Source organism: Gobio gobio (genome assembly GCF_949357685.1).
Source record: "Gobio gobio genome assembly, chromosome: 6".
Lineage (NCBI taxonomy): Eukaryota > Metazoa > Chordata > Actinopteri > Cypriniformes > Gobionidae > Gobio > Gobio gobio.
The window spans coordinates 13457029-13474528 of record NC_137102.1 but is presented as its reverse complement, the minus strand read 5'-3'; the positions used below and the strand labels follow the sequence as shown (position 1 = coordinate 13474528).

Below are 17500 nucleotides of genomic sequence, written 5' to 3'. Positions count from 1 at the left end.
TGTGATTTCTGGATTTTTTTTTTAGATTATGTCTCACAGTGGACATGCACCTACGATGACAATTTCAGACCCCTCCATGATTTCTAAGTGGGAGAACTTGCAAAATAGCAGGGTGTTCAAATACTTTTTTCCCTCACTGTATATATATATATATATATATATATATATATATATATATATATATATATATATATATATATATATATATATATATATATATATATATATATATATTTAAAAAATCATATTTAATATTTATAAAGATAAAAAGACCTGAGGTCCTGGTGGGCCAGGAAGACCAGGAGGCCCCTTAAATTAGAGAAGAGGAGAAAAAAAAGAGAAAAAGTACCTTAGTACCATTCAACAAATAGCTTTTGTGTGCTCAAGGAAATTAACTCCAACCAATGTAGCGTGCAATGATGCATCCAAGGCTAAGACCTTGATATGTGAATAGAATTTCAGAATGAAACAATAGTTCAGATGGTTTTGTACACTCACTTGATAGCCTTCGGAAATTCCGGCTCCGAGAAACAATCCGCTTCCACCAGAACCCTCCAAATCCTGTCAGAATAAAACACCTCCTATCCTTAGACTGATTGTAAAAGCCAGAAAACACTAAAGGTTCAAAATTTTTAATTTTGAATGGGCTAAATGGTGTTCTGGCCCTGAAAAGAGATGTTTGAAGAATTATCTCAAAAGCAATTCAGCTCTCTTTTAAGGGATTCAATTTAAACTTAAAATGCTGAAACTAACATTTTGAAAATTAAGGGAAAATTGGACCAGATGTGACCCTTGAATTATCCTGTTCATGTCACGAAAATGTAGCTTTTGAAAGCTTTTTTTGTTTGGGACACTCTTCATCAAAAAAGACCTTCGATGTGAAGTATGTTTTCCACTAAATCATGCATAAAGTACATGACCCACTAAGGCTAAGTCTGACCTGTATAATTTCTCAAGAAACATTTGAGGATCTGATTATCTCTGTGCCCTTATCATAGTAATTATGTTTCAGATGAACCATTAGTAGGATAATTTCAACAGTCTGTTGTTGACCATAATGTCCTGTATTTAGAATTAGAATTCCAAAAAAGTGGTTAATCACGAATGAGCCTCTAAAAAGGACTTCTATTGTTGATATCTATTGTTAAATGAATTGCTAGTAGATTTTTCAAACCTTCAAAGGGTCCACCCTGAAAGTATTAGTTGGTGGGCCAGGAGGGCCAGGTGGTCCAGGTACACCCCTCGGCCCCATAGGTCCAATAGGTCCAGATGGACCTCTCAGGCCAGAGTCACCATTTTCGCCCTTTAGGAAAAGTAAGAATGAAACAAACAAAATAATGAGAAATAAATTAGAATGTAATGGTTTTTTCAACTTTATTCAGCCTTAAGGTGGTCACTTTTTTTTTTTTTTTATAGTGTAGCAATGTATGGAGCACAAAGTCACTTTCAAACCAAGCAGCTCTCTGTTGCTCAATGCAGCGAATCAGCACGACCAACTTATTGTGAAACTTAACCTATTGTGAAATCTACATGGGGAAATCTTTCGCCCTCATTAGGAATTCCCAATCATGTGGATTCCAATTAAAATGACTGGACTTCATCCGTGAAACATTATCCCTAACCCTTATTGTGAAACTTAACCTATTGTGAAAGCTACATGGGGAAATCTTTTGCCCTCATGCAGAATTCCCAATCATGTGGATTCCAATTAAAATGACTTGTTTTCATCCGTGAAACATTATCTGAACAGCGGTAAATGTGACCGTACCTTTATGCATCATTTATTGTACATCATAAACACTATACCTTAGGTCCAGGGGGCCCTGTTATTCCTTGTTCACCCTATGAAAGAAAGTCATGAGGTGTAGAGCTCAAACTGGAACTTTTCTAACTGGATTTTATTTTCAGTTTAATATGATACTGAGGAAGTTCTTTCATCAAGATGTGGTCAATTTCCTACCTTTGCTCCTTTCAGGCCCTGTTGTCCACTTAAGCCTTGCTGACCAGGAACACCCTTTAAAAGTGAAAGAGAAAAACGCCAGCTTATGCCTTAAAGTCAATAAAATATGAAAAGTCAGCATCTTTATCAGGAGTGTCCAATCCTGCTCCTGGAGGGCCACTGTCCTGCAAAGTTTAGCTCCAATCCCATTGAAACACACCTGAACAGGCTAATCAAGATCTCACTAGGAATACTAGAAACTTCCTAAGCTCTGCAGGACAGTGGCCCTCCAGGACAGAGACTGGACAACCTCTGAAATCTGAAATTATTTGACAGATGCCAGATCTTTTAATAGTGAAAACTTATCTCTGGCTAATTTGGTTCTCCAAGCGAGTTTGTGGATTTGATTAAAATACCTGGATTAAGTCGTCTTATATTACTGCACATTCTTGTGTTCATTGGAAAGGGCAGATATAGCGATACTTGAAACCATGATCAACAATGCAGTGATTGGCTGGCAGCAAGACAGCAACGTAATGACATATTAAAAAAGAACATCACAAATGTGACAAAAATTATGAATTTCTGGATCCTTTGTAAGGAAATAGCCAAGCATAAACATTAAAATAGATAAAGGAAATCACTAGGCGGAGATTGCGGGGGCGGGGCTTGCCTGGCCCCCTCATTGGCCAAAAGACGTTAAAGATCTTTAAGAAATAAACCCCAAAATGGATATACATATTAATTTAGGTATTCTTTAACATTTTCAAACGTTACTTTGTAAATAAAACCAATTAAACTTACTAACCCCTCCCTCAATATCATTTGCTTATGAAGTTGTTGCGTTATGAATCTACATTTTGCCTATGCTAAATGGCTCATCAAAAATGTATATTCATCATTTTACGGACCGCAAAACAAACTGAACCCAATGAAAAACAGCCAGAGTAAGATACCATGGGTGCTAAATCACAGGTGTTTACCTACATTTTGAATTAGGCATTTAATAGTGAATTTGTGTTGTGTTTTAGCAGTGAAGAAAAGGAAATATACCAGTATACCATTTTCAGTTTCTCTGTTTTTTTTTTGTTTTTTTTTTCTAAAAATTTTTTTTTTTAGATTTAGGACGCTTCGATATTTGACCACAGTTTATGATAAAGTCAGTTCCAGTGACAGTAATTTCTTAATTAAAAACATGCAGTTATTATAGTGTTAAATATATATATTTTTAAATACAAATAATGGTCCTTAATCATTACTTTTGACAAAGTGTTATGGTTCCAAAAATTTGTATCCAGTATCATTAAAGCATTTGGTAACATAAACAGAGATTCTGAGTGATTATGACAGGTTGCAAGTTAATGAATAAAAAATATATCATTTGTATGTTGACGCATACATAAATTAACATCTTAAAACAGATATACACAGATCAGGCATACTATTATGACCTAATATTGTGTTGGTCCCCCTTTTTCTGCTAAAACAGCCCAGACCCGTCAAGGCATGGACTCCACTAGACTAACAAGATGTTAGCAGCGGATCCTTTAAGTCCTGTACGTTTCGAGGTGGGGCCTCCATGGATCGGACTTGTTTGCTCAGCCCATCCCACAGATGCTCGATTGGATTGAGATCTGGGGAATTTGGAGGCCAAGTCAACACCTCAAACTCGTTGCTATGCACTGTGTATTCTGACACCTTTCTATCAGAAACTGCATTAACTTCTTGAGCAATTTGAGCTTCAGTAGCTCGTCTGTTTGATCGGACCACACGGGCCAGCCTTCGCTCCCCACGTGAATCAATTAAACTTGGCCGCCCATGACCCTGTCACCAGTTCACCACTGTTCCTTCCTTGAACCACTTTTGATAGATACTGACCACTGCAGACCAGGAACACCCCACAAGAGCTGCAGTTTTGGAGATGCTCTGACCTAGTCATCTAGCATGACAATTTGGCTCTGGTCAAACTCGCTCAAATCCGTACGCTTGCCCATTTTTTTTCCTGCTTCTAATATATCAACTTTGAGGATAAAATGTTCACTTACTGCCTAATATATCCCACCCACTAACAGGTGCCGTGATGAAGATAAAATCGGTGTTATTCACTTCACTGGTCATAATGTTATGCCTGATCGATGTATATGTGAATGCAAGATATAATTTTTAGAAGGTTTCAAATCTGAGACGACATGTTCCCTCAGTTTCAATGGCAATTATGCTGCTGGTCATAGTGTCCTTAGTACAATGACATTGGACACTATTGTTACAAAGAGAAAAGAAACGGTCATTGTTGGTTTTGTGCTCCCTAAATATTATCTCACTCTATATGACACCTGAGCATGAAGACAACATGACCTGTGGTTCCACAATAGCAATAAATCTGTTGTGCTTTATGATCTATCACTTTTACTCATTTATCACTGTATTCATTATAATAGAAGTTCTAGGTGTACCCCGGAACTCGTTCATTTTGCAGAACCAGCGGCTTGGCGCAGAACAACATCTTGATGTGATGCTAAATCTGAATGTTAAAAAGTATTAAAAAAAAGAGTTCATACGGCCCCTTGATTCCATTCCGAAAACATTTTTCACAGAAGACAGCATTTTTTACTAAGTTATTTGCCTCTCCAAAAAGATGCAATCTAAACCTGTTTACATGAAATAAGCCTGCTCCTGAGCAGGTTTGACCTGTTGCTATGACAGCAACTCTGGGATGGGCATTGAAGAACCTAACAATCCTGGATCATATCAAATAGTCAATAGTAAAATCCAAATAAATGAGTAATCCATGTACGAAGAACGGGCCCCTGACCTATATAGATACACTGCATTACATTTTTTTTTGCAGTAGAAAGTATGATTTAAATATAGTATACATTTTTTGTTGTGTCTTTATACGACATTTATGATTATGTTGTGTGTCAACATAATGTTTTAAGTTGCCATTGCTGTTAGTAAAAGCAGACAGTTCAAAATATAAAAGACAGATTTTCTCCAACATTCAGAAAAAGGGAGCACAGTTTCAAGCTGTCCTGAAATGCAACCTTGCAGATTGTGCGTACACCCCCTGTATCACTATTGTTTTACTTTTAAAACTGCAAGTAGAACTGACTAATTTTACTGTTTTACTGAGAAATATCATTGGTGTTTGTTTGTATACCTCATTATTCCTCCATTATTAAAGGTGTCCTGCCACACGCATTTCATTACTTTTGTGGTAATGTCTGAAGTTCTATGGACTCTGTAACATTTTTTGAGGAAAAAATGCCTTGGTTACCTTGTTTCAAGCCATTTCTAGCATGGTATAGAAAGCCTGCAGGAACACTCAGCTCGATTTGAGCCAGTTCTCCTTAATATTCAACGAGTTAAGCTGCTTGACTCTGATTGACTAACAGCTAGCCAATGAGAGCCTGGCTATCAGCATCCTTTTACAAGTAGTCAATTCAAGTCAAGTCACCTTTATTTATATAGCGCTTTTTACAATGCCGATTGTTTCAAAACAACTTCACAGTGTTAAACAGGAAAATAATGCAACAGAATTTGATTCGACTGTACAGCCGCTCTGGAGAAAACGGTGATGTCATCCAACTTTGTCACTAATTATCATAGTGACAATGCGGGCAGATCAGTAATTTAGTTCAAAAGTTATTTGAATATTTAGTGTTCCCAACTGAGCAAGCCAAGCCAAAGGCAACAGTGGCAAGGAACCAAAACTCCATAAGGGGGCATAATGGAGAAAAATAAACCTTGGGAGAAACCAGGCTCAGTCGGGGTGCCAGTTCTCCTCTGGCCAACAAACAAACAGTATATGATTATGAGGTAGAGGAACTTGGTTTACTATCGTCTGGAATCACTGCAAAAATGGCTTCTTCAGGTATATTGCCATGACGTTCAGCCATCCTTGCTGTATACTAAAACTGTCACTGAGCTAGACGAATTCTGTGGGCGCGGTCTCAGCTGGGCGAGCTCATGAATAGTAATGAGCTCAGGCAACACCACGTCAGACTGACCAGCTTTTGTAAATGGCCTGATTTCTCTGCTTTTTTTTTTAGTGGCTAGAGCTGACAGAGGAGGTAGCAGTTCATTTTCACATTCACAACATAAACACATATGGACCTAACATATTTAAAAAAAATTAAATTAAAAGTAAAAAAAAATTTGTGTGGTAGGGCACCTTTAAGTCTGTACTTCCATTTACATAAACTGAAACCCCTAACTTGGAATTTTTTTCTCGCCAAGTGTGAAAGTTAATATCTTATAATTCTGAGAAAAAAGTCAGAATTGTGAGAGAAAAAAAACATCTGAATTGAGAGTTAAAAAGTTGCAATTACCTTTATTACTTGTGATTTTTTTTTATCTCACATTCCTGATTTTTCTCACAATTCTGAGATTATATCTCACAATTCAAACTTTATAACTTGCAATTAAGAGTTTCTATATAGAAGTTTGCTATTGCAAGAATGTCACAATTGTGAGATAAAAAGTTGCAATTACCTTTTTTAATTGCAATTTTAGATCTCACAATCCTGACTTTTCTCCCTCGCAATTCTGAGTTGAACTCACAATTGTGAGAAATAAAGTCGGAATCGCAACATATAAAATGTGCAATTCTGGCATCTTTATTTCTCAGAATTGTGAGATATAAAAAGGAGTAATGTGTGTTGGAAAGCCATGGTGAGTTTTTGCCTGGGTAACTGAGAAAATGCATGCATAAATATAACACCAACCAAATCTCAGATTGCATTTAGGCAAATGAGGAAAAGCAGAAATTGTTGGAGAGAAAATCCTGCCTTTTCCAACCTACTAGTTCAGTGACCTGAACCAACCAGGGCAATGCCTGTCCTTTACCAAAACCCGAACCAAACCCTGAGCCAAACCCAGAGTCAGTGGCAGACCCACTAAACCAGTCCTCAAACTGCTGGGTAATTGAGAGAAGGAAAGAAGACAACATGAATCAGCTAAGGACTATGGTACAACCATCATTTAACAACACCAGGAGGTCTCGAGAAGTAATTCATGGGGAATGCATAATTTATCTGCTGGTCTAAATTACTTATCATTTTACCTTGCTTCATTTTAAGTTGTCTGAGTGCATTAGACATTAGAGGTAACTTGAGATGACAGGGACTACATAAGAAGTACGCAGATGGGATATGAATTGTAAAATGGAGACTTTCTTCAGCAGCTGAATTAACAAATAGAGAAAATACTCACAGGTAGTCCAGGTTGCCCATCTTTGCCATCCTTGCCAGAGGCACCTGAAGGTCCAGGGATCAAACCCCCAAAGGGGTCGTTAGGACCAGGTGGGCCAGGTTTCCCAGGAGGGCCTGGAGGACCAGGTGGACCCTAGAATATGACATTATCACTTACAGTATAGAGATGGATATACATTGACAATCCTTACTGTAAATTGCCATTAAATACAGTATGTACTAATGTCTTCAAAACATGGTCAGATTTGACTCACTCTAAGACGTTCTGTATCAATGTCAACATCTCCAAATCCAGAGCCAAGAGCATCGAATCCATACTGTCAATAAAAATGAAGATACATTTTAATGTACAGGATGCACAGTATGAACAGTTTTACATAGGACTACATCAGATTTTTAGTAGCCAAAGATGTTGTTTTGAAAAATAGTGCAGTTATAAATCACATGCTTTGGCAACAAATTCAGTTCTTCCCCCAACATGAAGCAATACTTCAAGCCACACATTTTTTGCAATGTACTCACTGAAACTTGAATTGGTTTGGATGGCCCTGGTGGTCCGGGAAGCCCTGGTGGACCAGGCAATCCAGGCTGACCCATTCCAGGATCACCCTAAAAAGATCGAAAGACAAGCTTTTGTTTTCAAGCCTGAAACATTACTTGCTACATTGTGACATTGTGGATAATCACATGTTTGGGAGGCAATTCGACTGCATTATCCCTCACCTTTTCTCCTTTAACTCCAGATAATCCTGGATAACCTTGTGGTCCTCTCTGTCCCTGTATTAAAGAGACATTTGGACTGATGTATTAAGATCAGCGAAAACCGATGTAAACATGAATCCATGACACTTTGTTACATCCTATTTACTTACTTTTTTATTAAAGTTTTAAAACACTGAAACAAAAATGAACCACAACAAACAACATACAAACAACAAGGATATTAAATATTGCAAATATCCACATAAAGAGACTTCTGATTTATTAGTTGTTATAGGTAAATGACTAAAGACTAATAAAGAGCAGTAAAGCGTTACAAAACAGTGTGTTTATGATTACGATTATACGTTCAAATAATATGATAATAAAACCCAGTTTGCAACATCAAGCAGCTGACACCGGAAGCACATTCAGGTTAAAAATGTCTGTGCCTGTGCCTACATTAAAAATAAGATTGATTCAATTAAAAGTATGCAAATTAGTACATATTTATTGAAGCAAACAAAGAGGGGTATGAATCACAGGATATGATGCAATACAAAACTATCAAGGTACTAGGGACTCAATATGAAATATTTTTACTGGTTTTTTACATTAATGTTTATAACAATTTCATTTGATTCGGTTTGTAAATTGTATGAATCAAATGATACTTTTCTTTCCTGTGAAGAACTCATGTGCTCTATTTGAATGTCATCTGGTCATCTCAGAATAATGCTAATGTCATTTTCTTTGTTCTTAATATGGTTCTAAAAAATCAAGTAGTTCTCTTTTTGAGTTCCGCCAGAAAGGATTGTTCAATTAACAATAATAATATGTGCACAATAATGTCAATATATGAATTCAACTTTGTGCAATACTGTACTAAACGGATGTCCTTCATCTCTACATTCCAATCTAAAATGCTGTCCATAACTAAGCAAATTGTTACTCACTGGTTTTCCGTCTTGACCTTTGCTTCCCTGAAAAACAGGCAAGAGATTAAGCTCATACAATCTATTCTACTGAGATATGAAATATTAGACATATTAGACATCATTATCATATCCTATTCTCACAAAGGAAAGAAAACGTGTAATCAGGGGCCAGTTGCATAAACTAAGCCATTATGTTAAGACAGTGTCTTAAGATCTAGTATGAGCCACTAGCAGTCTTACTTTTCGTATCAAATTAAGCCAGTCTATGTTTTTATGTAACTGGTTTAAAAAAATTATGAACAGTCTTAAAGAAAAAAAATGATGTCTAACTTGTAAGACTAGTCTTAATGGTTTATGCAACCGGCCCCAATGCATATTTATTAAGGTCTCATAATATAGGAAATAATCATACAGGTTGCCCAACTTTCCCTGGTCTGCCTCGTCCTCCTGGTGGACCCATTGGACCTGGTGGGCCTCTCTGTCCAGGCTGACCTGAATGTCTGGGTGGGAGAGATGGTCCAGGAGGTCCAGGGGGTCCAGGGGGGCCTGCAGGTCCGGGTGCTCCACGCTCCCCTTTTTGTCCCTGGCTTGAACCCTGAGACATTTCAAGAGAAAACACTGTACTTGAACTTGCAGGATTATTGCATCATTTTAACCATCATAAAAGAGCATTACTTATATTCAAAAGTAAGTATCCTTTTTCCTATTACAATAATAAATGACATTTATCACTTACATTCCCTGTACTCTCCCCCGTTTCCTCTTTTAATGTCTCTGAAATAATGAACAAACAATATTTTACATAATTAGATAGAGACCATATTATTATTAATATTTAATTACTGAAGTTTGGAATAAATCATATTTTTTTTACTATTTTTTGTCTCTTATGCTTACCAAGGCTGTCTATTGTAATATATTTTGATCACATCACAGAAATGTAATGTAATTTCTGTGATGTCAAAGCTGAATTTTCTATATAATTGCCCCAGTCTTCAGTGTCACATGATCCATCAGAAATCATTCTAATATGCTGATTTGGTGCTCAAGAAACCTTTATAATTATTATTATCAATGTTGAAAACTGTTGTGCTGCTTAATATTTTTGTGTAAACCATAATACATATTTGAAGGATTCTTTGATGAATAGAAAGGTCAAAAGAACAGCATTTATTTGAAATAGGAAATACATTTATAATGTTACAAAAGATTTCTGTCACATTTAATCACTTCAATGTGCCTTCCGTCCTTCATGTGTAAAAGTGTTAAAATTTTAATCTTTCTTACTCCAAACTTTTGAATGATGTATAACAGTTTCCACAAATATATTAAGAAGCAAAAACTGTTTTCAACATTGATCTAATAAGAAATATTTATTGAGAACCAAATCAACAAGGATCATGTGATCATAAATTGCAGCTTTTACTGATCAAATAAATGTGGTCTTGGTTAGCACAAGAGACTTCTTTCAAAAACATTTTAAAAATCTAAATCAGTAGTGAACTAAAACCTAGATAACAATCAATATGAACATTTACAAAAGAGGCAAAACAAAGTTAATTATTTATATTTATTAAAGAGTGTCCTCTCACCACTAGGCAGGGTCACATGTCCTGAGAACTCCCCCTCTTCAACCTCAGGTGACACAGTGGGCGGGGCTTGCACAGGAGAGGTGGGTCTATGTGTCTGCAAGCAAAAATACACCAACTGATACATAACACTCTTACAACATAAATTGGCCATAATAAATGTAAACTATACATCTGAATCTATTTATGATGATAGTTGTTGTTTGTGGTACAAAATACTTCATTTAAATGGTATTTCATAAAAGTATTTAAAGGTAAAGGGCCCAATCATACACACGGCGCAATGTGACGCCAGGCGTGACAAGTGTTTTTTGCTAGTTTCAGCACAACGCAGTTATCATTTTCACGTCCAGCGCCGCGTTATTTAAATAGCAAATGCACTCGCGTCTGAAAACCAGGTTTAGTTTAGTTTAGTATATTAGTTTATAATGTCGTGGACAGTCCCTTTTTTATAAAAAGAGCAGCTTTAGCCTCTACGGCTAATTTCCAGCTGTAGTCCCCGGCCAGTTGTTAATAGGCATACATCAAGTAAAATAAAGTAGTGGTACCACGTGGAATTGCAAGTTTTTTTAAACACTATCCCCTATCTGACCGTCGACTTTTATTGTTTGGACAAACAGATTATCTCAAACCTACTCACGCCATTAGTTGAGTAGCTGACATGTCAGATCTCTCAGACTAGAAGTTACTTTGCTTGTCAGCTGAACCCCTATGACCTAAATTATTTAATTGAAGTGCCCTCTGAAATTTAATGTAACACTTAAATATGATGCATTTTTACAACATCTTAACAATTAAAATAACTTATTTACTCATTTTGATCATTTAATCATCATTTTAGTTAACCTTTTTTTTACATTTGTATTTTAAACACTATATGTTTCTTATTAAATGTACAGAACCCCCAGCTAGGAAGCAGCAGCATTGCACTAGCCAACTTGAAACAAATTAATAACAGAAAGAGAAGTCTCTGTCAGAGGCTGTCACACTCAGTGATTAAAAATGAAAGTAATAACAGATTCATTCTCTCTTGTCATGCACTGCAATGCATTACATCACAGCAGGTTTGAAATTGGTTTTCATGTCTCTTGTGACCGATCGGCATTATTGTCACCCCTGCCATTGGCCCTCAATTATCAACACTCATTTTACGCCATGGACACACGGAAGACGGCAAAGAAGCGAAACTTCTCCGACGTGGAGATCGAGACCACCACCAGGGAAGTGGAAAAAAACTAAATTGTTTTATTTGGGAGTTTAAAGAGTGGGATTAAAGGGGCTATATGAGTTTTTCTGAAATTTAAACTCGCGACTGACACCTGTGGCCAAAAAACAGAACTGCTCTCATTTTCTGCTCGCTCTCGCAGCGGTGGTAACGTCACATCCGCAGACAGCGCGGGAAAAGACGACCTGCCAGAAAATAGGAAAAATAGGATAAAGGCTTATAGGTGCACCCACTGTGAGCGGACAAGGTGTCAGTATGCTCATCAGGAGATGTTTGAGTCATAAATGGTAAAATAAAAAGGCTATTGTTACGTTTATTTTGGGGAAAAAGTTGCATATAGCCCCTTTAAAAGACGCCCACAAAAACAAAATATGGACCCAAATTACGAGTACTGTTAATTGTGTGGGGTGTGTCACTCACATTCAGTTATGGAATGGCTTCGGATGAATTTGTACCAGCAAATCATAATATAAGAATGATTGCTGAAGGATCATGTGACGATATACAATTCTGATGATTATTTAATTTTCACGACAGGCCTAATCTGACCATGTGACTGTCTGTGTTTTGTCGATAGGAGGCGGCACGAAATTTGACGGAGGCTGCCGCCTTGTAATTCTCTATGCAGGGAAAATCCTGATATGTTATATTAAAATGTTAATGTTGAAAAATTTGGGATGCCCTACCTGTTTCTGCGGCATATATGCCCATTGAAAATGAATTTTAGTACAATGCAAATAGCCTACATTAAAAAAACATATATGTGTACTACTGAGCTTTAGCCTACGTGATTTGTGTCATGTGCAGGTGCGATGGATCGCGTACAAACCAATAGGGTGTCGGAATGGTAGGCTATATGTTTATACTAATTAGGCCTACTCCAGTAAAGTATAGATACCCAAAATGTCTACTAAAGTAAGGTAATAAGTATTTGTACTTCGTTACTTGACACTTCTGCAGACCATCATTGTCTCCCATCATGTGCAAACATACATCTCTAGCAGTCTCTTAAAATGTCTTATTTAGAGTCTCATTGTCCTTTCATTAATGACTGGTGTATTACTTTGTATAGGCTACTTTTTTAAAAGCAGATCAGACTGGCAATAATGGAGAGCAGAGTGATTAATAGAGAAATAAAGGCCTGGATGGGCTAGAAGTCTTTTTTTTTTAGCTCTGAATCTACAAAATGTCTGCTGCAGCACAACTTCATAGAATGTCCAGAATGGCTTCACTGTGACATCACAGCTTAAAGAATTAGAATGTTCAGACACTATCTAACACTCGGTCTGCTTGACTGTCTGCATTACTCGGTATTGCTTCATTTAAGACAAGTCTGTTTTCTCGATTGCAAGATTCGTTCTGCTTTAACAATTCAGTCTGCGAGTTGCTCTCTGCTTGGTTAATATACAGTTCAGCCAATATTCTGCGAAAATCAAGCCATGCTGATCACTGCTAGTATGCTGCTTTTACGGTACTGCTTCACCACGGTACACCTAAACAAAAGCCAGCTTCACCAAGGCACCAAGCAAAAACAAATTATCAACAAGACAAAGAAGGGACAACTGGAGTGGAATGTCCCAAAACATCCAGGTAAGTGCATTTTCATCTGTTGATCGGAGCATATATTCAAGTAAATTGAGTAAATTATTATTTATGCAGTAAATTATCTATCAAATGTGCTTTGATGTGTTCACAATTTGAATGTTTTGTTTTATTTGCTGCTCTAGGCCTTGGAGTCATTCTTATAAAGGAGGAAGATGCTTTGTTTAGGGCGAGCCCAGCTTTGAAAGGTGATACACTTCATCAAAATCCTTTAACTTCTGGTTTATGATGTAATGAAAGGGTGGTTTTTACCTTTAAAAATAGCTTAATTATTTTTTTCCCAACAGTGCAATCAAACAAATATGAACATCTTTAATCACAGTAACCATTATACTGATAAATGAAGACTTCAGATGCAAAAGCCTCTGAGTCCGTCTGATGTTTTTCTTTAAAATAAGCATTTTTGTCAGGCTTCTATGTATAGGTTTCTACCTAAGAACCGGTACTTCTGAATGGGCTGAGGCTGGGATTTAGTGAGTTTGGAGTGAAAGTATTTTATGAACGTATACTATATACGGAGAGCATTCATTCAGTATCGTTATCTCATTTTTGACCGAGGTGGCTTTTAGAGGCTTTTGCATCTGAACTCTTCAAATATAGCTGCAAGCAACCGTTACCGGGGCCAAGCACAAAAAAGACAATAGGACTTGCCAACATGTCTGGGAGTGTCAAGGAGCCATTGAAGACATATTAAGATAATTTTAGGCAAAATAGCTGTAAAATTATAAATACAGTCAATTATAATGGTTTAATGGTTTATCAGCTTTGACCAATAGGTGGCACAGTTCCGAAATTGATGTGATGTGGACAGAATAAGGGAACAATAATACATGCAAAGTTTTGTGTCAATAAGTCAAAGCATTGCAGAGATGTAGAGTCATTTTGGCACCATGCCTCAAATTCGTTGCAGCGCTATCCACAAGTTTCCTACGCCCCATGAAGCCTTGCGTCAAAAGTGGGAACGTCTTCCGGTTCAAAGTAAACAAACGGGACTTTATGCATTTCCATCGTAGTTTGTGCGCACGTTTTCGTATCGGATAGAAAATGTATCCGACTCAAACGAGCGCATACATTTTTTTATGTGCATTTATAGAATTCATGCGCATCTTGGCGTTTCCATTCAGCATTTTTTTTTGATGCAATAACGTTATCCCAAAATGAGCAATAAAAATAGATGGATGGAAACATAGCTTATTGACATTCAACATTCAACAGTCGTTCAAGCTATCCAAATTGGCTAACGATGTGGGAAGACAACCTCAACAAACTTTCAAAAGGGTGAAACAACAGTACCTTTACCTTCCGCGGTAGTTGGTTGGGAGGATGACTGAAGAAGTGGCCTCGTATCAAGTAACTTACAGTAGCATTTTTAGCTATTTTCTAGATTCAGTAGGCTGTGATGGTAAGGCGATGAGCAATTTGAAAAGCTCAGAGGCATATCAGTATCTGTCGGAAACGATCTAAAAGCGGACATTGAGCCGAGCCTACACGCATCCCATCACAAGGCATGGGTTCTAGCATCAGTGACAGGTGAAGTACAGACAGCGGGTTGTTCATGAATTAGGGCCAGGACGCTGTTGTAGTCATGCAGCAGCACTTTGGTGGAAGGTCAGTAAAGTAAGGAAGGACAATTAAGGACACGAAAATTGTTTTGTAATATTATCAATTAACTAATAAATGTACTAAATTAAATTTAGTGTGTGTCATTCTGTTGCTTCACAGTAACCTTCACTTAACCCTTGTGGCACCATCTGATTAAAAAAAAAGTAAAAATTATAATTTTGAAACCTTGCCAATGATCCGAAAAACACTTACCACTAACTAGCACACAAAATACCATTGGAATACTACTTCTGCCGCCTCACCGGAAGTTGTACCCACGTTCTTTTTTACAGTAGCGCCCGGAAACAGGTGGATAAAAAAAATGTTTTGTCTATCGACGCAAAATCCATAACTTTTTGTCGGCACGATCTGAAGATCAAGTGGTCTAGGATGCATTTGAAAAAGAAGGTTTTTAACAAATAACAAGATGGAGGACAGGAAGGTTTGCCAAATATGGCAAAATTGGTATCTATGTTCACGGGATGAGCCAAGGAATGTATTATGATCAGTTTAATTACAATAGGCTAATTTAGTCAAAAGTTATTAGCATTTTTGTAAATTTTGCTATAACTTTTGACCACAAGGTGTCGCTGCCTCAAAACTTCTTGAGTACCTTCAGTGCATGGTGCAGAAGACAGTTTTGTAACGATGCGCTAATGCATTCGTAAAGTATAGCATTAGCATTTTATATCATAATACTACATTGTAATCAATGGGAATTTCATGTTTTGTTCTATAATAGCGCCACCAAGAAGCACAATACCCCTTACTATCAATATTTTGACATTTGGGCATTATTATTTAGCTATCGACATATATAAGTTTCCCAACTTAGCGCTAAATTACAACGCTGCACAAACCATACGCTGAAACCTGGCATGTCTGGTATCGTTGGACTCAGCACTCAGCACTTTGGATAAACCCATCAGAAGTTATAAGCAAAAATAGCTATTTTTGTATCTCTGGACCAGTAGGTGGCGCTGCCCTGAAACGCAGCATATTGCCTCAGGTTGTGCTTGCAAATGTACCAAGTTTGGTTTGAATACAATAAAGCATTGCGGAGTCTTGTGTCTTACAGTCTTGTGTCTATTTTCGCAAGTACTACGTAAAATTCATGTTATCTGAAAACAGTTTGATTAATCAAACTTTTTGTCGTCATTGTCTGAAGATGATTGGGTTCAATTTTTGTGCAAATCGGATAAACCATCTAGGAGGAGTTTGAAAAAGTTGGATTTGTAGCAGGAAAATTACCACTACAGAAAATCACAGGAATTATGATTGTGATCAATCGAATTAGCTTGAGCCACAGAATCAGAGGACAAAAGCATTTTGTTTCTAACCCTTACGGTTCAAAAGTTATTAGCATAAACGTGAGTGCATCTTTGGACAGTTGGTGGCACTAGAGTGATTGAGTTAGAGACTCCAAATGTGCTGTGGTGACAGTTGAGACTGTTCTCTATCTATGTGCCAAATTTCATAACTTTCCCGCAAGCGGTTCTATGGGCTGCCATAGACTCCAATACAGAATAATAATAATAATAATAATAATAATAATAATAATAATAGGAATTAGGGCTGGGTAAAAAATATTGATTTCTCGATTTTAATCGATTCTCACTTTTACAAAACAATATCGATTCTTAAATCCCAAGAATCGATTAGTCATCTTGTTTTCAGTTAATGAATGAAATAAACATTGTAGCGCACCTCCCATCCAATAAATCACTATAATCTTTGTGCTTTATTACTATGGATATAGAACAAAGTCTCAGATTTCAAATTACGTCTATTTTTTTACGAAATTCAAAAGCATAAATACCGCTTTGGCGCTGTGGCGCGAAATCGCTCTGCCGCAGCTCAGCTCAAGAGAACCGGCAGCGCGGAATGCACATGAACTGATCTTCTCTTCCGCCTTTATACCAGTTACAGCGCAAAGTAAACATGAATAAGCATCTGAAAGTGTGTTAAAAGATACAGGATAACTTACTGAAATCCGTATCATGTCACATGGAATAGCTCAAGTTTCAACCGCAGAAAGACGTAAGTAAAATGGCTAATAAGTAAACAATGTCATGTAACGTCACATTTACCCCAGAAAAACCATATCCAGTGTCCATAAACTCGTTAGTAAGCTTTAATCAGCTAGAAAAAAATAACTCTAGAGAGGAGTATTTTGATAATTATATGCACCACATTACATATTCATTGTCATTTTTAATGTTCTTCAATTTAATGCATGTATGCCTATGAATAAATCTGGCAAGTTTTTATGACAGCCAAATGTTTATATTTCAAAAAACTAATTGGAGTATAAATATGATTATGTGATTGTAAATTTAATATTATAACTTTATTATTATTTTATAATAAAACATAATTTAGTGTAATTTAAGTGTTTGTATACAAATCAGTTCATTTTTTACCTTCAATATTAGTAGGCTAATGTAGTATAACTGACTACCATAGTTTACAACATAGTTCAGAGATTTGTTTTCCTTGAGAAAATTGGCCATGTATTGTACCGGATATACATCTAAAGTAATCGATATTTAATTGAATCGAAAATCGTATCAAATCGAAAGCTTATGAATCGAAATAGAATCGAATTGTGAAATTTGTGTCAATACCCAGCCCTAATAGGAACGCAAACAATTTCAATAGGTGCCTCCGCAACTTTCGGTGCTTGGCCCCTA

At 36.8% G+C, this 17500-nt stretch overlaps 1 protein-coding gene across 6 annotated transcripts in view; it reads right to left on the bottom strand.

The window, feature by feature from the left end:
* The window catches only part of col15a1b (collagen, type XV, alpha 1b), a gene marked incomplete at its 5' end in the record, with an annotated part of 77069 nt that overhangs the window by 21397 nt on the left and 38172 nt on the right, over positions 1–17500 (bottom strand). For all 6 annotated transcript variants that reach the window (XM_079818383.1, XM_079818384.1, XM_079818385.1 and 3 more), the window contains 13 exons: positions 274–309; positions 499–561; positions 1175–1303; positions 1807–1842; positions 1961–2014; positions 7154–7285; positions 7407–7469; positions 7675–7761; positions 7876–7929; positions 8808–8834; positions 9202–9384; positions 9526–9563; positions 10382–10475. In XM_079818383.1, the coding sequence (XP_079674509.1) occupies positions 274–309; positions 499–561; positions 1175–1303; positions 1807–1842; positions 1961–2014; positions 7154–7285; positions 7407–7469; positions 7675–7761; positions 7876–7929; positions 8808–8834; positions 9202–9384; positions 9526–9563; positions 10382–10475 (996 nt within the window). The remainder of the gene's footprint in view (positions 1–273; positions 310–498; positions 562–1174; positions 1304–1806; positions 1843–1960; positions 2015–7153; positions 7286–7406; positions 7470–7674; positions 7762–7875; positions 7930–8807; positions 8835–9201; positions 9385–9525; positions 9564–10381; positions 10476–17500) is intronic.